Source organism: Lampris incognitus, chromosome 1 (genome assembly GCF_029633865.1).
Source record: "Lampris incognitus isolate fLamInc1 chromosome 1, fLamInc1.hap2, whole genome shotgun sequence".
NCBI lineage: Eukaryota > Metazoa > Chordata > Actinopteri > Lampriformes > Lampridae > Lampris > Lampris incognitus.
The window spans coordinates 50455910-50480436 of NC_079211.1; the positions used below are offsets into that span (position 1 = coordinate 50455910).

At 43.6% G+C, this 24527-nt stretch overlaps 1 protein-coding gene across 1 annotated transcript in view; it reads right to left on the bottom strand.

Moving 5' to 3' along the window:
• The window catches only part of LOC130110628 (NACHT, LRR and PYD domains-containing protein 12-like), a 571318-nt gene extending 567805 nt beyond the window's left edge, over nt 1-3513 (bottom strand). Inside the window, 3 exon segments of the mRNA XM_056277791.1 lie at nt 1708-1824; nt 3135-3215; nt 3455-3513. Of these exon segments, the coding sequence (XP_056133766.1) occupies nt 1708-1824; nt 3135-3215; nt 3455-3513 (257 nt within the window).
• Between the last annotated feature and the right edge of the window lie 21014 nt (nt 3514-24527).

Consider the following 24527-nt stretch of genomic DNA (forward strand, 5'->3'; position numbering starts at 1 on the left):
AGAATTTGGCGTCAACAACATGAAAGCATGGATCCATCCTGCCTTGTATCAACGGTTCAGGCTGCTGGTGGTGGTGTAATGGTGTGGGGGATATTTTCTTGGCACACTTTGGGCCCCTTAGTACCAACTGAGCATCGTGTCAACGCCACAGCCTACCTGAGTATTGTTGCTGACCATGTCCATCCCTTTATGACCACAGTGTTCCCATCTTCTGATGGCTACTTCCAGCAGGATAATGCGCCATGTCATAAAGCTCGAATCATCTCAGACTGGTTTCTTGAACATGACAATGAGTTCACTGTACTCAAATGGCCTCCACAGTCACCAGATCTCAATCCAATAGAGCACCTTTGGGATGTGGTGGACCAGGAGATTCGCATCATGGATGTGCAGCCGACAAATCTGCAGCAACTGCGTGATGCTATCATGTCAATATGGACCAAACTCTCTGAGGAATGTTTCCAGTACCTTGTTGAATCTATGCCACGAAGGATTAAGGCAGTTCTGAAGGCAAAAGGGGGTCCAACCCGGTACTAGCAAGGTGTACCTAATAAAGTGGCCAGTGAGTGTATGTTCAACCTTTCCGAGTCTTAGCGACGAGAAGAAAAAAGCAGGGATATTCGACGGACCTCAGATCAGAACATTACTCAAGGACCCACACTTCGTTATGACGATGACCGCTGTCGAAGCTCGAGCATGGAATGCATTCACTAATGTGGTGCAGAATTTTCTTGGGAACAAGAAAGATGACAACTACCGAGAGATTGTGGAGGAGCTGCTCCTTAGTCTGCGAGCGCTGGGGTGCAGAATGAGCATCAAGGTGCACTACTTGCACAGTCACCTGAGCAAGTTTCCAGATAACCTTGGAGATGTAAGCGAGGAACAGGGTGAACGTTTCCATCAAGACATTAAAGTGATGGAAGAACGTTATCAAGGTCGTTGGGACTCAAATATGATGGCAGATTACTGCTGGAGTTTGATGAGGGATGTCCCAGATGCTGTATATAAGAGATCGTCCACAAACAGGAAGTTTACCATGTTGTAATATGATTACACCTGTGCCTTTGGATACTTACGCTTTCAAGTACCGGTACTTAATTTCTTATATTTGCAAATTTTTGCTGCATTTTGAATGTCGTGAAAAGTCACAAAACTGCTTTGAGCTTGAGTGATGCCTTGTATTTAAGTGATGTACACCATGTTAAGGGGAACTTTTTCCATCTATATATTAGTTTAGTGAAATTTGTAAACTTTTCATACATTAAAAATGTTGAGAAAATGTGTAAAAATATGTGCAAGCCAGCATGGATTAAATGATAATGTATGATTAAATATTGTAATTGAAGTAGGTACCTTTCGTTGTAATCAATTTTGCATCTATCGATCTTCTAATGCAACAGTGTTTTTTAACTTCAAGTGTAAAATTGCTGTTTTCTCAAAAATAAGGATTTTTCATTGTTCAAAAATCTGATGTGATAGGCAAAAACTAATGCCAGATTTGGATTCAGCACATAAAGTTAGCTAGAATCCATTGAAAACCCCCATGCAAGAAAAATTGTGTTGACCAGATGAGATGTTTTGAGAGAAGAAACTAAACCAACAGAAGGTTCAGACCAATTCTATGTGTCATGACTTGTTACCTCTGTCTGTTCAGTAGAGTCTGATAACAACCAAACCATCTGTTCATATCAGCTGTTTAATTCTGACCTCTGCTCAGTAGAGTGGTGTCCATCTTTGAATGTGATAGGTATCTTCATAGACTGGTCACTCTTGATGGACACACAGCTGGGTACAGGGGAGTCTGGTCTCTCCTGATGGATCCTGCTAAAAACAGAGGAAGACTATTTAACAAGTCTTGTTTTGAAGATGTATTAAGTAGGTATGGGTCAGAATAGTCGACTATTGTGTCAACTTTTTTATCATTAGATGTAAGGTTTTTTATCTTGTGTCAATCAATCAAACGTTATTTGAATAACACCTTTCATACAGGTTAGTGACGTTCAAAGCACCTCACAGATGACTGACAAGCTGATAAGATATCAATTTGAGACAATTTGAGAATAATGACAATAAAATAGATTTGAATAAAAACTAGACAAATAAAGTAGATAAAATAGTTTAAACAAACAAGACAAAACAAAACAAAGACAAAATCGATAAGATGGATAAAAATATATTGTAATATTAATAATAAAATAACAGAATATAAATACAATCAAGTAAGTGAATAAGATAAAGTAAATAAGCAGCTTGTTGATTGTTTTTATTATGATGTTCCCGATGGATCTGACTAGTTTTTCTTAATCTCTTGAAGTAATCAAATATACCATCCAGCTAAATGTAGATTAGTCCTACGTCAGTTTGGCAAATCACTGTTTTGAGAGGGAATCGCTGGTCATCAGTAAGTGTCGTGTTACTTGTAGTGACACTTTATGGTCCAAATTAAATTATGGTGCAAATAAAACAGATTAAAGATATAACAATTTGTACACATGCAGCTCTTTATTGTGAATGTGTGTAGGCCTGAATAACAATCATAGATCTTCACTGAAGCAAGTGGGTCCTGGAAAAGTAGAGCCTAATTAATAGGGCTTCCTTGAGACCAACTAGTCGACTATTCACTCAGACAACCTCCCGACTAGTCGACTTGGAACAAACTGAATTCACCATCTTTCTGCCTGTTATAGCAGCCCTTCACATAATGTGCAATATAAGAATGTAAATAGGAAAACGGTTATTTTGTTGCACTGTCACAAGTTGAACACTAGATGGCAAAGTGATGGTGATAGGCAGCTGTTTTAAGGTCACAGGTTAAAGGAAGTATTGTAAATGATCATAGATATCAGGAAAAACACAGTTCTTACCAAAAACAAGACAATTAATATTGGAACAAAGACAAAAGTCATTTTGAAATATTTTGGATCACCTTGCCTTCACCAATTCACCACATCATCACAATAAATATTGTCAATAATCAGCATGCTGTAATAAATGGGAACACACACCCAAAGAGAACATCTCAGTTGGACATTGTTATTGGACACGTGAAAAGAACAGTATTATCCCTCCAATGCAAGAGACTAATAACAACTTTGTTAACTGATAGTCACTATACATGTGACCATAGACCTCACCTCTGTTCAGTAGAGTGGTGTCCATCTTTGAAATTAATAGGTAGCTCTATAGACCAGTCACTCTTGATGGACACACAGAAACTTTTATCAATTTAAAATTCAGTAGCTGAGGTAGAAAGTCAGTGGTTATGAAAATCTGTCTACAATGACACAAAATCACAGATACAGTACAGAACATAATAAATAATAATAAAGTCTATTACTGAGGGGAAACCAGAGCAACAGTAAGCTCTCATGTTTCTGTGTTGACAGAACTGGTTTGATAAATGGTTTGCTGTTGTTTAATACATTGTTTTGTCTGATATATGAACATAGTCAACATGTCTATGGAGTCTGTGCAGGACTGCTGAGCACGCTGCTGCTGCTGTAGAGGAATCATTGATGGTGGGTCGGACTTAACAGTGACTTAATACACACACTGAAGAATTTAGGTAAACTTAATACTATAATCCATTACATGAATAATGTGGTAGTTGAAATTGTGTACGCAAAATTTTCACAGCATGGACAGAAATTGATATGTAATGCTGGATCGGGGGCGGGCATGAAATGTAAAAGCATCAAATTGACATTTTAAAACACTTCATCACAGTTGTTCTTTACAAGTACACCATAGTCACTGAGTAGTAAAATACAAAGGACCTGACAGTAGTTTATTCATCTAGTAGTGGCTGGATAATGCTGCCTGGTGAAATCCTTACCTGGTGAATTAACATCCAGAAACAGGTCTGTGCTGACGGTGGGATACAGGACGGGGCGTTCAGACTGGATCCCGATGTTGGACTGCAGGCTCCATCCCGATGGCCCTGATGAAACTTACAGTCAGTCAGGAAGTGCACACAGGAATGTGTCCGAACAGGATCCTGGTTCTGTGAGGGAAGTTAGGAGCCAAAGATGAGCCAGTGCTGACAACATGTGACTTGACACTTTCACATTTCAACACTGACAGAAATCCACTGTCCCATAACTGACAAGTGTCCTGACTGACTTTTAGCTGATAATGAAGGTTCAACAGGAATATCTCAGTCTGTCGGGTAGAGGGACGGACAGTAAGGACTGTATTTGGACTTCCCTCCATTTGTCCTCCCAGTACAACAACACAGTATGACATACATGTAGGTTATCTTTCTCATTCCTACCACCGTAGTTTTACTTAATTTACTTACTTATCTAATTATTAAATGGCTTATAGCTGGACTAGAATTGTCTTATAAATATATATATATATATATATATATATATATATATATATATATATATATATATATATATATATATATATATATATATATATACACTACCGTTCAAAAGTTTGGGATCACCCAAACAATTTTGTGTTTTCCATGAAAAGTCACACTTATTCACCACCATATGTTGTGAAATGAATAGAAAATAGAGTCAAGACATTGACAAGGTTAGAAATAATGATTTGTATTTGAAATAAGATTTTTTTTACATCAAACTTTGCTTTCGGCAAAGAATCCTCCATTTGCAGCAATTACAGCATTGCAGACCTTTGGCATTCTAGCTGTTAATTTGTTGAGGTAATCTGGAGAAATTGCACCCCACGCTTCCAGAAGCAGCTCCCACAAGTTGGATTGGTTGGATGGGCACTTCTTGCGTACCATACGGTCAAGCTGCTCCCACAACAGCTCAATGGGGTTCAGATCTGGTGACTGCGCTGGCCACTCCATTACCGATAGAATACCAGCTGCCTGCTTCTGCTCTAAATAGTTATTGCACAATTTGGAGGTGTGTTTAGGGTCATTGTCCTGTTGTAGGATGAAATTGGCTCCAATCAAGCGCTGTCCACTGGGTATGGCATGGCGTTGCAAAATGGAGTGATAGCCTTCCTTATTCAGAATCCCTTTTACCCTGTACAAATCTCCCACCTTACCAGCACCAAAGCAACCCCAGACCATCACATTACCTCCACCATGCTTAACAGATGGCGTCAGGCATTCTTCCAGCATCTTTTCATTTGTTCTGCGTCTCACAAAACGTTCTTCTTTGTGATCCAAACACCTCAAACTTGGATTCATCCGTCCACAACACTTTTTTCCAGTCTTCCTCTGTCCAATGTCTGTGTTCTTTTGCCCATCTTAATCTTTTTCTTTTATTGGTCAGTCTCAGATATGGCTTTTTCTTTGCCACTCTGCCCTGAAGCCCAGAATCCCGCAGCCGCCTCTTCACTGTAGATGTTGACACTGGTGTTTTGCGGGTACTATTTAATGAAGATGCCAGTTGGGGACCTGTGAGGCATCTGTTTCTCAAACTAGAGACTCTAATGTACTTATCTTCTTGCTCAGTTGTGCAACGCGGCCTCCCACTTCTTTTTCTACTCTGGTTAGAGCCTGTTTGTGCTGTCCTCTGAAGGGAGTAGTACACACCGGTGTAGGAAATCTTCAATTTCTTAGCAATTTCTCGCATGGAATAGCCTTCATTTCTAAGAACAAGAATAGACTGTCGAGTTTCAGATGAAAGTTCTCTTTTTCTGGCCATTTTGAGCGTTTAATTGACCCCACAAATGTGATGCTCCAGAAACTCAATCTGCTCAAAGGAAGGTCAGTTTTGTAGCTTCTGTAACGAGCTAAACTGTTTTCAGATGTGTGAACATGATTGCACAAGGGTTTTCTAATCATCAATTAGCCTTCTGAGCCAATGAGCAAACACATTGTACCATTGGAACACTGGAGTGATAGTTGCTTGAAATGGGCCTCTATACACCTATGTAGATATTGCACCAAAAACCAGACATTTGCAGCTAGAATAGTCATTTACCACATTAGCAATGTATAGAGTGTATTTCTTTAAAGTTAAGACTAGTTTAAAGTTATCTTCATTGAAAAGTACAGTGCTTTTCCTTCAAAAATATGGACATTTCAATGTGATCCCAAACTTTTGAACGGTAGTGTAAATAACAAAACCACACAACTACCATAGCATCATTCAACTGTGTTTACCACCACACTGAGCAGAGGTTGAATAAAAAACAAGTGTGGGTTTCATTTGGAAATGATGCCAAAGTCTCAGAGCCAGTTTGACAGTGTTGTTACTGAAAACAGTCTGTTGGCACACCGCCAAAGCAGAAACACAACCTGAAATACCTTACACAGCCTTTGACGTTGTCCAAGATTTAAAATGCTGGTCTGCTCAGCCCATCTGATAGAAACAGCAGATGGTTGTAGTGTTTTTACACTGACTTTAATGTGACGTGTTGTTTCTGTTCATAATCACCACTGATCCTCCAGTAGAAAGCTTATTAGACTGTAACTCAACCTGTGTGTGTGTGTGTGTGTGTGTGTGTGTGTGTGTGTGTGTGTGTGTGTGTGTGTGTGTTATATATATTTTTTTTCCACCTGTCAAGTTCAATACAACAGGTTGGTCCTATGAAAAAGAGTCTACAGCCTAAAAGCAAGTTGCATGTGTGTGACTGTAGTTTCTAGTAGAGTCTAAGGGTCAATCCTGCTCTCAACAGACCACCAGTGTCCCAGATAGTCCTGTAATAACTTGTTCATCCTCCAGGTAATTATAGTTTTTGTATTGCTCAGCAGCAGTCACTGCTAGAACAGACATGTGTGGGCCTACAGATTAATAAGAAAAGCACATTAAGTCTTGCATTGGATATGACCCTTTCTATTCCTTTAACTCAGGACACAAAGTGATGCAGGATGCTACAGGTTATGAGATGAGGGCAGCACTGACCCTTTATATAATACTAGACTAGACCATTATTAAAAGATGAAACCTCAAATCCTACAGAATAATAACCAGCAACTGAATTATAAATGTCAACATAAATACTAATTAAATTCTAAAAGTATGAAATTAAACTAAATTAAGATTAAAATGCATCAAAATAAAGGAACAATATAAAACCATAGGAAGCCTTCATGGGCAAAAGAAAACAGCTCTTGGGGTGGAGCTGTCTTGTCTGTTTTCAATCTGTGTGCAACTGCAAAAACTCTTTAGAGAGACATGGGTTTCTCTTCCTCACACTCCCTCTTCATCACCAGCCAACCATGTGAGATGGATTATATTTAGAACAAGAACCTGCACCATGTCTGTGGTTTGTCCAGGTTTAAGCAGCATATCTGAGAGCTAAGTCCCTCCCATATGCTGACTGGAGACAGGAACAGCAATCTTTACACTGGCTCCTTTGCTCCACCACGTCAGAGAGGAAAGAGGCTCAACTAACCAGGCGATGCTACGGATGGTGACACACTTGTTGTCTGTCAAACCATCTCACTGCAGTGACTCCTTCAGATGAGCAGCGATCACAAGCTCCCTGTCCCTTCTGGACAAGCTCCTTATCAGACATCTGAGGAGCTCCACCTGTGAGGGCTGATGTCACAGTGCCAACGCACTTTACACCCAGGCTTGGATCAAGTCTCTGGACCAAATCAAAGTGGGTGAAGTAATTTTCACAGAAGATAACTAGGATTTGGCTCTTGAATGGCTTTGCATAAGCCCATCACCACTTTGGCCCCAAGGGTTAGTGCCTGTCCCTCCTCACTCAGGGTAGCACTGACTAATGTGAAGGCCCCTTGATACAGAGTCAGTCAGGGATAATGCCAGAGGACCTGGCCCTGCAAGACAATCTGACTCCCAACTTGTTAAAGTTTATTTGCAATGTAGGGTCACAGAGAGCCTGCCCTTCTTCCTTTATATGTCCCCATGACCCATCCACAGTCTGCTTGTATTCAGGAGGGACCAGACGACACGGCTGACGGAGCATCTCAGAAAGGGGACAGATTTTGTAAAATCTGTCACTGCTGCCACCATATTGGTTATTATCACCGAAAAGTATGAACCAACACAACAGTCAAAAAACCTTCAATGGTGTATCTGTAACCAAGCTGAAGTTTGACCCTGGTTTCCAGCAGTCATCAATGGCTGGGAAGGACAACACAACCATGTACAAGAGTATCCCCAAGAAGTCTTCAGTCTCTCATTTTAACTGCTCTCCCGACTCCTGGGCAGAATACAGATTGATATGGTCAACCATCCGGTCTGTGAGGAGCACCTTTCAATATCGAGAAGGAGTCTTTGCATCTTATAGGGCTTCAAACCCACTGAATCCGGAGAAAGGGATGATTCAGTATTCTCACCCCTCCACAATCTTTACCTTCATTTATTCTCATGTTTTTTTCTCCTGACTGGGAAACAGGGAAGTCCTCTGGCTGTTCCACTGAGATGGTTTTCAGTGTTTTTCCACATTTCTTTTCCTTCTTGTCAGGAGGTGATGAAGAAGTGCTTGGTGGGGCCTCGTCTGTCTTATCCAAAGACTTAGAAGAAGAGTTGTCATTCAGTTCTGCTAGTGTGGGCTTATAATCAGGATCCTCCGTTTTATCCTCATCACCCAGATCCTCAGCATCGGACCATGAAGCTTTTCAGGTACCAGAGCCAGAAAACAGCACGTCTGTGAACCATAAAGGATGCTGGCTTCCATCTATTTGTATTGAGACAGAAAGCAAGACACCATGACAGCTTTATTATTTTACTTTCAGCTTTGTTTGACTGGACTGAGTATAACTTTCACGCAGTCATATTTAACTACAGGCAAAAATCACAAAAAAACAATTAACTGAATAACACCATCATGAAATAACACTAGCACATATGGTGTTTACAACGATGAACTGTGAAAAAGGAACTTTCGGTTTCAAAGAGAGTGTGAAACCACTCTGCCCCCTGGTGGATTGTTTTGGCATAACACCCCAGCCGAGTCAAGTCAAGTCAGTTTTATTTGTAAAGCCCAATATCACAAATTACACATTTGCCTCCAGAGGCTTTACAGCAACACAACATCCTGTGCTTGGAGGTTTCTCAGCCAGGCTTAGTTAGTTAGGGTGAACATGTGTCTCAACAAGATGTGGTGAGTTAAACTGTGGACGACCAGCTGGCTGAGAAACCCGTTAAAGGCTTGAAGAGCCCCACTGCAATGTACACAAGCAAGAAGAAAGAAGCATAAAACACAGGATGGGTGATTTGTCCACAAACTCATACAAACCAACATCTTTCAGTGTCCACTGTCAAACTGCTTTTGTTGGCATACCAGAAAAATGTATTTAAAAAAAAACTTATAGTAAGAATAAAACATCTTAAAAAGTTTAAATTACTTCATAACATCATTCATTCATTATCCAAACCGCTTATCCTGCTCTCAGGGTCACGGGGATGCTGGAGCCTATCCCAGCAGTCATTGGGCGGCAGGTGGGGAGACACGCTGGACAGGACGCCAGTCCATCTCTCTCACACACACACACACACGCTCACACACACACACTCACACACACTCACACACACACACACATACACACACACACACACACACACACACACACACACACACACACACACACACACACACACACACACACACACACACACACACACACACACACTACCCACGTATGAGTCTTCGGGGGGGGGGGTGTTTTGTAAGGTCTTTTGTAGAGACGACTTCCTTTAGAGTGTCTCCTGAATGCAAACAGGCTCCAGGATTTTGGGTGTAGAGAGTTGCACAGAGATCGAACCCGCGGGTTCCACAGCTCCATGGTCAAACACACAAAGTGCGCAAGATGCACTACAAGATATGACTTTGTAAGACCTGCAGTGGCGGGCTGCTGATCTCCCCCCTTCTCAGCAAGGTTGTATGTTTGCAGCCTCCTTTCTTTCTGCTTCTCTCTGCAGACTTACAGACTGTCTGTCTCGACGCCTCCAAAGCTCAGTGCAGGACTTCTTCTCTGTTTCTGAAACACTACACGTGTTCACGCCATCACATTGCCAGACCTCACACACACACACACACACACACACACACACACACACACACACACACAAACACACACACACACATACACACACACACACACACACATACACACATTCACACACACACACATGCACACACACATGCACACACATTCACACACACATGCAGACGCACACACACATACACACACACACACGCACACATACACACATTCACACACACACACATGCACACACACATGCACACACATGCAGACGCACACACACATACACAGACACATATACACACACACATACACAAACACACACACACACACACACACACACACACACATACACACATTCACACACACACATGCACACATACACGCACACACACACATACACACATTCACACACACACATACACACATATACACACACACGCACGCACGCACGCACACACACACACGCACACACACACACACACACACACAGGGGAATATAGAAATGCATATGGTTAACATATCAAAGAGTAGGGAGCGCGTGTTCAGGAGGAGCGGGTATTACTGGCGCCCCCCTCAGGTCGTCCATATGTGAGCGACCACAATTTTAGAGGAAATAAAGGCGAACAAAGACCCTCTGTTGTCCTGCACGTTAGCAGCGCATGCAGGCTGCCTCGTGCAGCGTGTATGACAACGCAGCAAGGGTGTTAAAGACGCGCGAGTCCACGATAAGAAAGGGGCTAATTAAACATGAGAGCTGATTTGGCCATTCTGAGATGGCCACAAGTTGTCTTTAGTGGTTTTATTGTCGTTTACAAGCCTCATTTTTCAACCAGTTCCACGGCGTCGCGTGATTGACAGTCAGCCGAGCCGAGCTTTTTTCTTTTTTTCTCTTTTTGAGTGACAGCGTTCTGGAACCTGACCCCCCGCGGCGTTGTGGAATCCACGGTGTATATAAGAGCGCGCAGCGGCCGCGGACAGTCATTCCATGTTTGACTGCGAAGAGAAGAGGTTGTATGAGATTGACAGAAGAGCGAGAAAGGAAAGAAAGCGCAAGAGAAACGTTACAACACGAGATCTGGTTTGAACCAAGACTCCCGCCAGCCCAAACCCAACCGGCAGGTAGAACCAGGCCAAGCCTGGTACCAGGTGAGCCACATTTGGAGATGCTTCTTGTACTGATACCGACACACTTCGTGTTTGTCACTGATCGTTGAAATGATGGAAACGCATTTAATCATAGGCGGCGCTGTTGAGAGGCTAGGGGGCGGTATTCCCCCTGTTAATTAAGGTGTAGGCCTAATGGGACATTTGTTTGTAATTTTGAGTCAAAGGCTCACAGCTGAACGAGGTTCCTTGAATGGTATTTTAGCAAGATGTGGACTTTCTTATTTCTAAGTGCCAGTCCAGTGTTGGGTTGAGGTTTTGTTTTGTTTTCATGAAAATATAAGTGTGTTCATCCTCCTACTCCTTTTCAAACATGTAACAAATTAGCTGATGCATACACATGTAGCCCCGTCTAAAAACCTGACATTTCAGACAAATATATATGACTTCATAACGTTTAAAACAGTATTTCATTAAAATCAGTTGAGACGAATGTTTAATACAGTTCATGTGAATAAAAACAAAAGAAAAAGAAAAGGAAGTCAGGACTCTTCTGAGGATGTTGCCCCCTTATCAATCACTGGATGAGGAAGTGCCAATAAATGGAACCGCTGAAGACACTGATGTGGACCAAGGAACTCACACATCCCCCAACACTACTTTGAGAGAGACTCCGGTGATCAGAAAGTCACTTAGAGGAAAGAAACCAGCCATTCGTTTAACATATGATCAACCTGGACAACCTGCTGAGGAGCCTGTAACCATTGTGCATCAAGGCATGGTTACTCAGTTGAGCCTTAGCTCCCAAGACAGAGAAGTAACTAAATCAGTCAGAGACTACGAACGTGTCAAAGAGCTGTCCTTGCTACAGAACAACACATCCAGAGACAGAAAACACCGTTCCAACCTTGGTATGAGAGCCAGAGTCTGATGAGGACATCTAGGACTTTTAGAAGGGGGAGGGGGTAGCCCAGTCTAAAAACCTGACATTTCAGACAAATACATATGACTTAATAACGTTTAAAAAAGTATTTCATTAAAATCAGTTAAGATGAATGTTTAATACAGTTCATGTGAATAAAAAAAAGAAAAAGAAAAGCAATATAGGCTGATAAATGTAATTACGTTACGTTCATTGTAGTGTCAATAAAGTTGATGGAGATTTAAATAGTTTGTTTGGCTATACAAACCAAGGGGAAACGTGGACAGGTCACAAACTAACTCTTGGCAGTATTTGGTTGTCTGTCGTGATATTGTGTTAATTGCATTGGTTGTTGCCAACTTAAAGCCAATCAGAATGGTGGAGGGGCGGAAAACTCCAGTTGACCCCGTAGGTTCGGTTCAGGGGTTGAGTCAGACGACAAGCAGACAGCTGTGTGAAGGACGTAGTGAAAACAGCAAGAGAGAGAGAGAGCGGAGCGTCATGTACTTTACCCGCTGAATGCAGAGTTCCCCAATGTGGAAAGAACGCGTACAATCTGCCGAAGACCGAGAGGACCAGGGAGTACTCCTTGGACCTTAAAGACAAGTAGATGTCTTCCACTCAGCTTTTCCCTTCATCCGGACATGTTGACGATTTCCCGCCTGTGTTTCCCTCGTGGTTTTCATCGCCTTGACTCGCTTCATTCGTCAGCCATCACCCTGGTTCCCGCCATGGATGTATTATAGACTGGATACACCACGGGGAACGCCCCCCCCATTCATTCCTATGGAAGTCGCTCAATGGCGCATGAAGCCAGTGCTCAGTAGCGCATTTAATAGGGACCAAGCTCGGTACTGCACCTGGGGCCAAAAAGACTTTTTCACGTCCGCCAGCATGGGGAAAGAGACAATAATTACGAGGAAGGAAACTGTTTGTGGCTACTAACCAAAGTCGGAATCATCTCTGTATATCGTCAGGTTTTGACATCTGAGTGTTTTTTTCTTTTTTAATTCGCCATTTAATTCACCACCTACCTCTAGGAACCTATTGAGGAACCTTCGTCTGGGCGCCGTTGATGTGCTCGATCTTGCCGGCCCCAGCCTGCATGCACGCGCTCCCAGCTGATCAGTCATTGATCACCATCCACGCTGATCACCGACCCTCCAGCGATCGCCACAGAGTGTATTCCAAGGTAAAATTCGAATATAGGCTATACAATGATGTCAATTAAAACAGATGTATATTAATTTAATATACATATGTTGTTTAATATGGTATGTCAGCTAATTATGGTCTGTTTCTGACCAACGTCCTTGCCACCGCTGGGGCCAGCGCGTTCACAAGCACATCCCACACATTCTTTCCGGCCCCAAACTGCAGTACTGAGCTTGGCCAGTAATCGCGCACTGACTTCAAGATGGCAGCCGGTTCGTGGGGGCTTGGTTCCAACTCATGGTCTGTGTGTAACAATAACCAATGCACCTGCTATTTTATTTTGCTGCGTGACGTAGTCAAGTGAAACGGCCATTTGTTTTTGGTCACCACGCTCCCAAGCATCGATTCAGGCCTGCAACGTTTTATTTTGAAAAAAGAGACATTCTTTTGTTTGTTTTTTGCAGTATTGAGGGTGCGTGTGAGAGTGTGTGTGGGCCTTTTGGGTAGGAGGTATATAGGTAACGAAATAAGAAAAGTGTTTAAAGTCAAATGGGATTTAATTAGAAAGCCCATTATCAAAAGGTCAATACATTTAAGTGATGTGAAGTATCTTGTCCTTTGAAGAATTGTTATTTTTTATTATTGATTTAGATATTTGTTTTTTGCATTTACTAAATTCATAATTTGCATTTAAAGTACTGTGTGTGTCATGCTTACATTTCATGAAGGTGTGTTTTGGGTTAGAAGTATAAATACTGATTAAAGAAATTGTTCATGAGGGAACAAATACTTTAAAACATAATTCTTAGTAGGATTAAACAAAAGTAGTATATCTATATTGCTGCTAAGTGGAGGCACCGTCGCCAATTAAAATTCATTTTTGTATAAAAGAAAAAGGGTTAGCTTAGGAATTTCATTTATTGTGCACAGGTTAGCAGGGCAGCCATTTGTTAAAAGTACCCAGGGCCCCGCCCATCGTACTACAAACCCCAGGTATACAGTGAAAACTATATAGCTACGTGGGACGGGTGTTACACAGAGAATTGTTCACTGAGTTTGATGTGTGGGTTTGTTGATCACTTCAGAATATTGTTAATCGTTTATCTGTATGCTATATCGTGCTTATTTACATTTTCGAAAAAAAATCATCATTCATTCATTTAAAGTCTTAGGAAATTTAGCTTCTCCATACCTGATGCCGTAGCACCTTCTCAGCATATTCATTGATATTTTCCATCTGTTGTACAGCAAACATAGTGTACATCACTGTCCTCGTTCTGACACTTCATTTAAACTCGGGCCTTTGCAAAGTAAAATGACTTGTATGTTTGTTTTACATGTCAGTGGTCTTAGATTTACGGTACTTTTATGATAACAATACTAGTAATTACCTGTACTTACGCTTTTCTTTATCTTTTTTTAAGATAATGATGTTTTTTTAGTGGTGCATGACTATTCCAAAAATCAATATCTGCTAAAAGTAAAAGACTTCATGGAATTACAGGGAAACTTCTTGTAAAATGACAGTAATAGATGTTAATTATGTAAAGATAATTACTATTTTTGGCAGTTTGTTGTCAACCTGACAGTACTTTCATGTTTTTCAACAGACATTTTCTGGCGCAGTGCACATTTAATAAACACCAGAAAATAGGCGTCCTGATGGCGCCCCCCTCCAAGTTATGGGTTGTTTCCGAGGAGAGTGAGGAGCGTCGTGTGTTTGAGGAGGTGGATCCCACCACCCTCTTCCTTGATGAGGAGCCGGCGGCGGCGCATCGTTGCCCACTTGACGACCAGTCACAGCAGCCTGACCACAAACCTGAAGGCAAGAAACATAAGAAAAAGCCCCCTAAGACTCGTCAGCTCCACCAACCTGACAGTCAAGGAAAAAAGCCTGAAGGCCTGCAAATCACTGTGCAGGGAGGCAGCAGACTGGTGAGTCACGCTACACCTGAACAGTGCTGCTTTAAAGTGAGGACACCACTTTATACACAAGTTTGATGCCAACTGACCTTGTTCTGGTTTATTCGGTTTTGAAATGTACAATGAGACAGCAGGAGACAAGGAGAGAGAGACCTTTCACCTCCGGAGAGCGAGAAAAGACCTGGAGTAGAACGAAAGACTACAGGAAGGAGAGACCCAGTTCTCCTGCTCTTGCGGAGAAAAAGAGGAGTGATGAAGTGAATCGGCTGGAATACCAGGTGAAGTTTTTGGCTGGACAACTCGACTACACCCGCGATAAAACTGTGTTGCTGCAGAGAGGTCTCCAAGAGAAGGAGGCCAGCTACAGGAGGTTGTGTGAGGAAAAGGAGCTTCTCCTCAAAGAGAAGGACAAACTCCTGTATGAAAACGAGGTCCTCCATAGTGACTCTCTCTCAAGAGAGGCGGAGATCCTTAAAGCACTCACAGATAAGGATGCCAGCACCAGGATCTGGGAGGAGGAAAAAGAGACTCTTCTCAACAACAATGATATCCTCCTACAGGTATGATCTCCTGTTTTAAAATGTTATTGCTCACTGTTAAGACTTTAAATGGTCTTGCTCCGACATACATTTCTGATTCATTGGCTTGGCATATGCCCGCTCCACCATTAAGACCTGCAGATGGAGCCCTGCTGGTGATTCCAGGTCTGGGTTTGTGATAAAGGGTTATGGGGCTTTTGCTGTTAGAGCCCCCACACTTTGGACCTCTCTTCCTGCTGAACTAAGACAAACCAAGTCTCTAGCTTCTTTTAACTCTTGTCTTGAAACTTTTCTTTTGTGAAAGCTTTTACAGATGTGTGATATTTGTTTTTATCTATTTATATATACTGTTTTATTTTTACTCTTACTTATTTGGGCTTACTCTTATTTTTGCCTTGTCTGGTTTTATTTCTTTATAAAGTGCTTTGCAACTTTGTCTTAGAAAAGTGCTGTGTAAATAGGTATTATTATTATTATTATCATTATTACTACAGCAGGTGGAGGTCTTGAAAAAAGACGCCGTCCTCTGGGAGTGTGAGGTACTTGAACGGCATGCTGCAGAGAAAGAGGAGGCGTTGGCAGCGGTCGAGAAATACTTCACCTCCAGGTTCTCTTCGCTGAAGGAGGAAACTGAACAGAGGATGGCAGCCTCCCTCCACCAGGTGGAGGAACAATTTAAGACCCACCATGACCAGTGGCAGCAGGAGAAAGCTGGTCTCCTCAAAACCATGGAGGAGACCAAGCTTGCCCTGCTCCAAGCTCAGGAGGAGATACAGCTGCTGAAAAGGAGCAGTGAGGAGCAGGAGCAGAGATGGGCAGCTCTTTTGAGTGAGAAGGAAGAGGAAAATGTGCCATTAACATGTTCTACGGCATCAACATCTAAGGCCGATAAGAAAAATGAAAAGGAGCTGGCAAAGAAGAGGAAGGTTGAACTTGAACTCCTCGCCAAGAGGGAGAAGGAAGAAAAGAAGCTCTTGGCCAAAACAGAGAAAGAGCAGAAGAAGGAGGTCAAATGTTTGACCAAGATAGAGAAGACAAAGAAGAAGAAGGGGTGCTTTAGTTTTTTCTTCTAAACTAAACTGAGCACACCATCACACACACACACATACACACACACACACACACACACACACACACACACACACACACACACACACACACACACACACACACACACACACACACTATATGTACAAAAGTATTGGGACACCTGGCCATTACACCTACAGGAGCTTTCATGACATCCTATTCTAACTCCATAGGCATTAATATGGAGTTGGTCCCCCCCTTTGCCGCTATAACAGCTTCCACTCTTTTGGGAAGGCTTTCCACAAGATTTTGGAGTGTCGCTGGTAATTTTTGCCCATTCATCCAGAAGTGCATTTGTGAGGTCAGGCACTGACGTTGGATGAGAAGACCTGGCTCAAAATCTCCATTCTAGTTCATCCCAAAGGTGTTGGATGGGGTTGAGGTCAGGACTCTGTGCAGGCCAGTAAATTTCTTCCACACCAAACTCACCCAACCATGCCTTAATGGACCTTGCTTTGTGCACTGGGGCACAGTCATGCTGGAACAGAAGAGGGTCCTCCCCAAACTGTTCCCACAAATTTGAAGGCATAGAATCGTCCCAATGTGTTGGTATGCTGGAACTAAGGGGCCTAGCCCAACCCCTGAAAATTCTATGCCTCCAACTTTGTGGGAACAATTTGGGGAGGGCCCTCTTCTGTTCCAGCAGGACTGTGCCCCAGTGCACAAAGCAAGGTCCATTAAGACATGGTTGGGTGAGTTTGGTGTGGAAGGACTTGACTGGCCTGCACAGAGCCCTGACCTCAACCCCATCCAACACCTTTGGGATGAACTAGAACGGAGATTGCGAGCCAGGTCTTCTCGTCCAACATCAGTGCCTGACCTCACAAATGCTCTTCTGGATGAATGGGCAAAAATTCCCACAGACACACTCCAAAATCTTGTGGAAAGCCTTCCCAGAAGAGTGGAAGCTGTTATAGCTGCAAGGGGGGGGGGGGCAACTCCATATTAATGTCTATGGAGTTAGAATGGGATGTCATAAAAGCTCCTGTAGGTGTAATGGCCAGGTGTCCCAATGCTTTTCTACATATAGTGTGTGTGTGTGTGTGTGTGTGTGTGTGTGTGTGTGTGTGTGTGTGTGTGTGTGTGTGTGTGTGTGTGTGTTTGTGTGATATGAAATATCATCAACATAATGAATGATTTTAGACTTGTTCTTGTTTTCATGTGACGGGTGTGATTTTGTCTATCAGGGATTGTTAATTTTCTCTCTAAAGTGCAGTAAGATTTATTCTACATGGTTTCCAGCTGATCGTGTATTTACCAGACCATCCAGACAGTTGCTTATCATACTATAATGGAAGGAACTCTGTCTGTGTCTGTCTGTCCTTCAGTCTTCTAGACAACCGTTCATCCGATCGACTTCACACTCGCTGGGTGTGTTGCTGAGGACCCACGGAAGTGCAGTGTCGAGTGAAGTTGTTTGGATGAGCGGTTTGACAACATCGAAGGACACACACACACACACACACACACACACACACACACATACATACATACATACACACATACAGACACGCATTCATACAGACAGATGTTTTTCCCGTGGCGACCAGACGAACAGCGCCACCCTGCCTCTGCAACAGTGGTGGCTCCTGCCACATCTGTCAGGGGGGCAATTGTTGCAATGATGGCTAAGGTGACCCTCCCCTCAATGGGTAAATTAACCCAAGTCAGCAAACTAACGTAACATTGTCACATTGCATTGTACCATTTATTTTTTCTGGTCACCTCAAGTAGCAATACCACCAGTCAACCACTAGATGGAAATCATAAGACAAGGACTGGCCCTGAGCCTAAATACTGTACAATATTTGTGGACACCTACATACAACAGTTCATTGTAAATGCCTTGAAAAAATTAGTTTGGCTCTACAACGACTGAACAATCCCCTGTTGTCATCAACATGGGCCCAAGATGCTACGGGCCTTCTACAGAGACACAACCGAGAGCATCCTGACTGGATGCTCCACCGCCTGGCATGGGAACTGTACTGCCCACAACCACAAAACCCTGCAGAGGGTTGTGTGGACGGTCCGGGACACCAGTAGATGTGAGTTTCCCTCCATCCAGGACATATACAGCCCGTAGGATTATCAAAGACCCCTGCCCCCCCAACTATGGACTGTTCCAGCTGCTACCGTCAGGCGAGCGGTACCGCAGCCTCACAGCCCGGACCAGTAGGCTGCAGAACAGCTTTTACCACCAAGCAACCAGGCTTTTGAACAAAGACCATTAAAGACACTAAGCCTGGTGCCGGGCTGACTGGTACTGACCTATGGTTTTCAGTGGATCATCAGTTTACACACCACACACACACACACACACACACACACACACACACACAGCACCTTACATACACCACACACTATTTATTGTTATTGCTGCTGTTTTGTTGTGTTGTGTTGTTATTGTGTTGTTGTTGCTGCAGTGTTGAGGAGCTGAAACACAAGAATGTGATTCTCTTGTACTTGTATAATGAGACGTAACAAATAAAGAGTCTTGAACCAACAGATAAACTGTCATCTATCTAAACCTCATAATCAGCTATGAAGTTGGACACACACCTGCTTTACCCTTCATCACATATCAGTGAGTCAGGTCTTCACTCTGACAATCATCTGACTCAGTCTTCATCACACGGCCTTGCTTTCTTGACAGTAAGACTGACTCCAACACTCCACAAACCCTCACCTCCCAGAGGAGGTTGTGGCTGTTCAGAAGGGTGGAGTTTTGGGGCAGAGCGGATTAGATCTGCCCCCAGTAACTGAGTTTCAATCCAATAAGGAACCAGTAAAATGTTCAATTCCTCACCTTTATAACAAATGACCTTTCATGAAAACCGGTTCAGAATCAAGCATGTTACAGTGGACTCTGACACTAAGGAAGGAGAAAGGGACTTGTACTGACTGGCTAACAGAGGGACTGAGCTGGGAAGGAGGTGCAGCAGGTAAGAGCGATCAAGGATGGAGATGGAAATGTGCTGACAAGCGAGGAGAGTGTGTTGAGAAGGTGGAAGGAGTACTTTGAGGGGCTGATGAATGAAGAAAATGACAGAGAGAGCGAGAGAGACAGACAGAGAAAGAGAGACATAGAGAGAGAGACAGAAAGAGAGTGAGAGCGAGAAAGAGAGACAAAGACAGGCAGAGAAAGAGATAGCGAGAGAACAACAGACAGAGACAGACAGACAGACAGACAGACAGACAGAGAGTGAGAGAGAATGGGAAGAATAAGGTTTCATGCCATGAAAGAGCACCACGGATGTGATGTTTCTTTGAGAATGTTGATGAGAAGTATAGATGAAGTCAGAAGGAGTTACACTGTGTCTTTGTAGATTTAGAGAAAGCATATGACAGGGTGCCGAGAGAAGAGGTGTAGTATTGTATGAGGAAGTCGGGAGTTGCAGAGAAGTATGTAGGGGTGCTGCAGGATATGTATGAAGGCAGTATGACAGTGGTGAAGTGTTCGGTTGGAATGACAGATGGTTCAAGGTGAAGGTGGGATTACATCAAGAATCAGCTCTGAGCCCTTTCTTGTTTGTAATGGTGATGGACAGGTTGATGGACAAGATCAGGCAGGAGTCTCCGTGGGCTATGATGTTTGCGGGTGACATTGTGATCTGTAGAGAGAGTAGGGTGCAGGTGGGGGAGAACCTGGAAAGGTGGAGGTATGCACTGGAGAGAAGAGGAATGAAAATTAGTAGGAGCAAGACGGAATACCTGTGTGTGAATGAGAGGGAGGACAGTGGAATGGTGAGGATGCAAGGAGTAGAGGTGATGAAGGCATGTGAGTTTAAATACTTGGGTTCAACTGTCCAAAGTAACGGGGAGGGCAGAAGAGAGGTGAAGAAGAGAGTGCAGGCAGGGTGGAGTGGGTGGAGAAGAGTGTCAGGAGTGATGTGTGACAGAAGGAGACCAGCAAGAGTTAAAGGGAAGGCTTACAAGATGGTGGTGAGATCAGCTATGTTGTGTGGTTTGGAGACAGTGGCACTGACGACAAGACGGGAGGCGGACTTCCTGGTGGCGCTCGACTGTGACGCACACGTAGCTCAGTCGCTCGTGCTCAACAACTCCTAAACTCCTTGGTTCAGTTACTCTTTCGACCAACATTGATAACACACCGCAGCATAATGTCTCAAGGAAAGCCCGGAGGCAAACGGGAAGGCGAGAGTATGTCGCCGTGGAAGAAAAAACCCATGGTTACGATGCCAAAGGAAGAGCTCGACGACGCCAACGCTGTTAAGACCTTGTCGCTAGAACAGCGGAGTGACGTCAACACGTTAATCCAGTAGGCAGTGAAAGAAGCGACCAACAGGGCCCTCATCCCACAGTTAACAGCGCTAACGCGTCAAATTCAACATATCAAAGATCATATTTGTGAAATGACCAAAGACCTCGAGTCCTTTCACAAAGCTATCCGGAGCAACGCGGCGAAGTTTGACTCGCTGTAGGCTACGGTGAGAGCTACCAAGCAACACGCTAATGGTCTTCAGCATCAAGTGGGGGAACTCACCTCAAAGATCACTCAGACGGAGGACCACAGCCGGAGGTCCGACGTGAGACTGGTCGGGCTGAAGTAAGGCGAGGAAGGGTCGGACGCGATTGGTTTTCTGAGCAAAAACTTGCCGAAGTGGATCCCTTCATGGGGAGAACGGGTTATCCGCATAGGGAGGGCCCATAGACTTCACAGCAGAGTTAGCACAGATGCTAGCCGGCCTCGCACGCTGATCTTCAGACTGCCGGACTTCTCTGGTCGCCAAGCCCTTCTGAAGGGAGCCGGAGCTCAGCCCGTTACGCATAGCGAGCGGCAAACCTCGCTGTTCTTCCCGGATCACAGCACAGAAACGACGAGCAAACGGAAGGACTTCACCCCGGTCCACAAGAGGAGGATTTCGCTTGGGCTCCAGGCGTTCCTGCTTCCCCCAGCCCAGCTGAAAATCACCTATCGTGAGCACACTATCAACTTTGGGACGCAACACGAAGCCAAGATGTCTCTCCAAAACACATTTCAACCTCCACCAGCCCTGCAAAACCAACAAATGGCCGCTTCGCTCCGGGTGCCGGACAACGGCGACAAGATGGACGCCTCGTCACCGCCACCGTGAGTTGTTGCCCACAGCTAAACGATCTTGGTACGCTTTACACTGTGACTACCTGCTAATTTAGCTATTCAGCAGTGATGGGACTTGGACTGGCGTTGCTATTGTTCACTCTTTAGGGCTGTTTATCCCTCACATTGCTTAACAAAGCTTGTTGAAGTTAATGACGTTCTGCTGTGCGGGTCATCTGATAGTTTATGTCATAGGGATTGAATCGTTCACGTCACGCATTGTTCACTCTTGAGCAATTTTCCTATTGTTTAGATAAGTTGGTTGATATTTATCATGTTCTATTGTGTGTTTTATTTCGCGTTCTATATCATGGACTGAATAGCCCACAGTGCTGAAGCTCTTTATGTACAGTAACGATCACGGATGAATATGCTCGGTGGCCCTTAGCTAACGGGTCGGACCCTTTGGTCGACTGGTTAACGTTGTCGCCTGCAGTGAAAGAGCCCCGGGTTCGCGTCCTGGCTGTGGCGATTCGCGGGGACTGGAATCCCAAAGGAGGGGGGCAATGTAGCGAATTCGGGGGGCAGCACGGCCGGACCGTCACAGCCGGGACTCGAACTCGTGTATTCCGCACCGCAGGCGACAACGTTAACCAGTCGACTAAAGGGTCCGACCTGTTAGCCAAGGGCTACTGAGCCTATTCATCTGTGATCGTTACTGTACTTTCTGTGTTATGCGAATTTCAACATCTCTTCTGTGGGTTTATTTTTTCTGTTAGTTTCCTGTTGTTTGTTGAACATCATGGGACATAGGAGGGGAGAGGGGTTGTGAGGCGTGGCCTTGCAGTACGCGCGCCACCGGAATGACTAGTGCGTGTTCCATGCAAACCTTGGGTCTAACAAGGACCTGGCGGTTTGCCTGTTTGTATATAGCCCTGTTGTTAAATTTAAATTTGTTTATGTTAAATATATTGTGCGGCCATTAGCTATTAAGAAACATATTCCAAGTTTAAGTCTTTTCTTTACTACTCATATAAAGTGGACTGTTTACATGTTATTTTGCCACACTTCTACACCACCATCTAAATGGCCAACTTAAATATCTTGAGCCGGAACACCACAAACATGTTTCTATAGCTCTGATTCAAGAGACAGACGTGACAGCGAAGGACGTACAGCGGTTCCAAAACAAGCACTATAAAATTATAGCTCATTCATGCACGTCAACTAAAGCTAGAGGTGTCCTGATTATAGCGGAAAGGAAATTACAGCTTGTGGTTATGGAGAATGGTAATGACAATGATGGTAGATTTGTCTGTGTGCTGCTCTCTATTAATTATATAAAACTTCTATTAGCGTGTATCTACGTATGTTTTTGATGAAAACTTTTTGCCCTCCATCAGTGCGACTCTGTTACGTTATCGAGACCCTCTTTGGATTGTCTCTGGCGATTACAATACCACAGTCTCCCCAGAGCTTGACAGATCTACAGGCGCACTTAACGCAGCTCCTCCCTCATCCTTAGCTCTAAGATCCTTCCTGGTTGACTTGAACTTAGTGGATCTCTGGCGCATTCGTAATGACAAAGTTAAAGCCTATTCCTTTCATTTTAGTTGTCATGGCACCTCCTCCAGGATTGATTATATATTTGTCAGCCCTTCTCTTAAAAATAATATACCCCATATTAGCATGCTCCCTATCTTAATCTCTGATCATGCCCCTGTGTCATGCACTTTAACACCATTAATTGATTATCCCAAAGCACGCAGGTGGAGACTTAATGACTCTCTGCTTAGCCAAAGGAGTTGAATCATGTGCAACTGGACTTGGTATATATCCTTGATGACGTTTCGCCTCTCATCCAAGAGGCTTCCTCAGTTCGTGCCTTTCTGACTAGACCAAGCTAGTCTGACTGGCTGGTGATGAGACTCCGAATTTATCCTCTAGGAGTCGTTGTCGGAGCTTTTGATATGCGTGGCTCTTTGTGATCCGATGTTTACCAACACCCGTCTCTAACAGAGCAATAGATATGAGTGGCTCTTTTGTGTACCGACGTTATGGCCGCGCCCGTCGTTATCGGAGCTATTGATATGCGTGGCTCTCCTGTGCTCCGATATCCAGCCGCGCCCGCCGCCATCGGAGCTATTGATTTGCATTTGTTTAGTATCGACGGTCGTTGGGGTGTTGGTTTCGACTTAATTTTCGGCTCTCTACTTAGCAATGCTGATTTTCTATCACAAATGAAAACACAACTTGGTGAATTTATTGATCAGAACGTTAGGTCATGTGACAATCCCCAAATATTCTGGGAAGCAGCGAAATGTTTTATAAGAGGCATATGTATTGGTTTTTCTTCTAGGTTAAAAGCTGAGCACAATAACCGGTTTTCTGAAATTGAGTAGGAGATAGACAAGAGTGGAGAAGGCGCAGAGAGAAACACCCTCTGAAGCCAACACCAATATTCTCGAGGCGTTAAAGGGAGAATATAGAAATTGATCCATAAGCAAGGCTGAGTTTATTCTACATAGAACCAAACAGAGATATTATTATGATGGCGACTGCCTGAGTAGACTATTAGCCCTCCGGTTAAAACAAAATGAATCCAAAGTGGTGATCATTGCAATTCGTACAACAGAAGGTGGCGTTGTTACAGATCATAGTGCAATCAACAGTGTTTTCAAAAATTTGTACAGTTGTCTCTACACATCAGACTGCCATGTAGATATGGAGAAGTGTACCATGTTTTTTCAGAATTTAGCTTTGCCTTGTCTGGACCACTTAGAGAGCTTAAAATAAGAAAGCCCCATCTCTTTAGAAGAGCTTGAAACAGCAGTAAAAACTCTCCAAATGGGC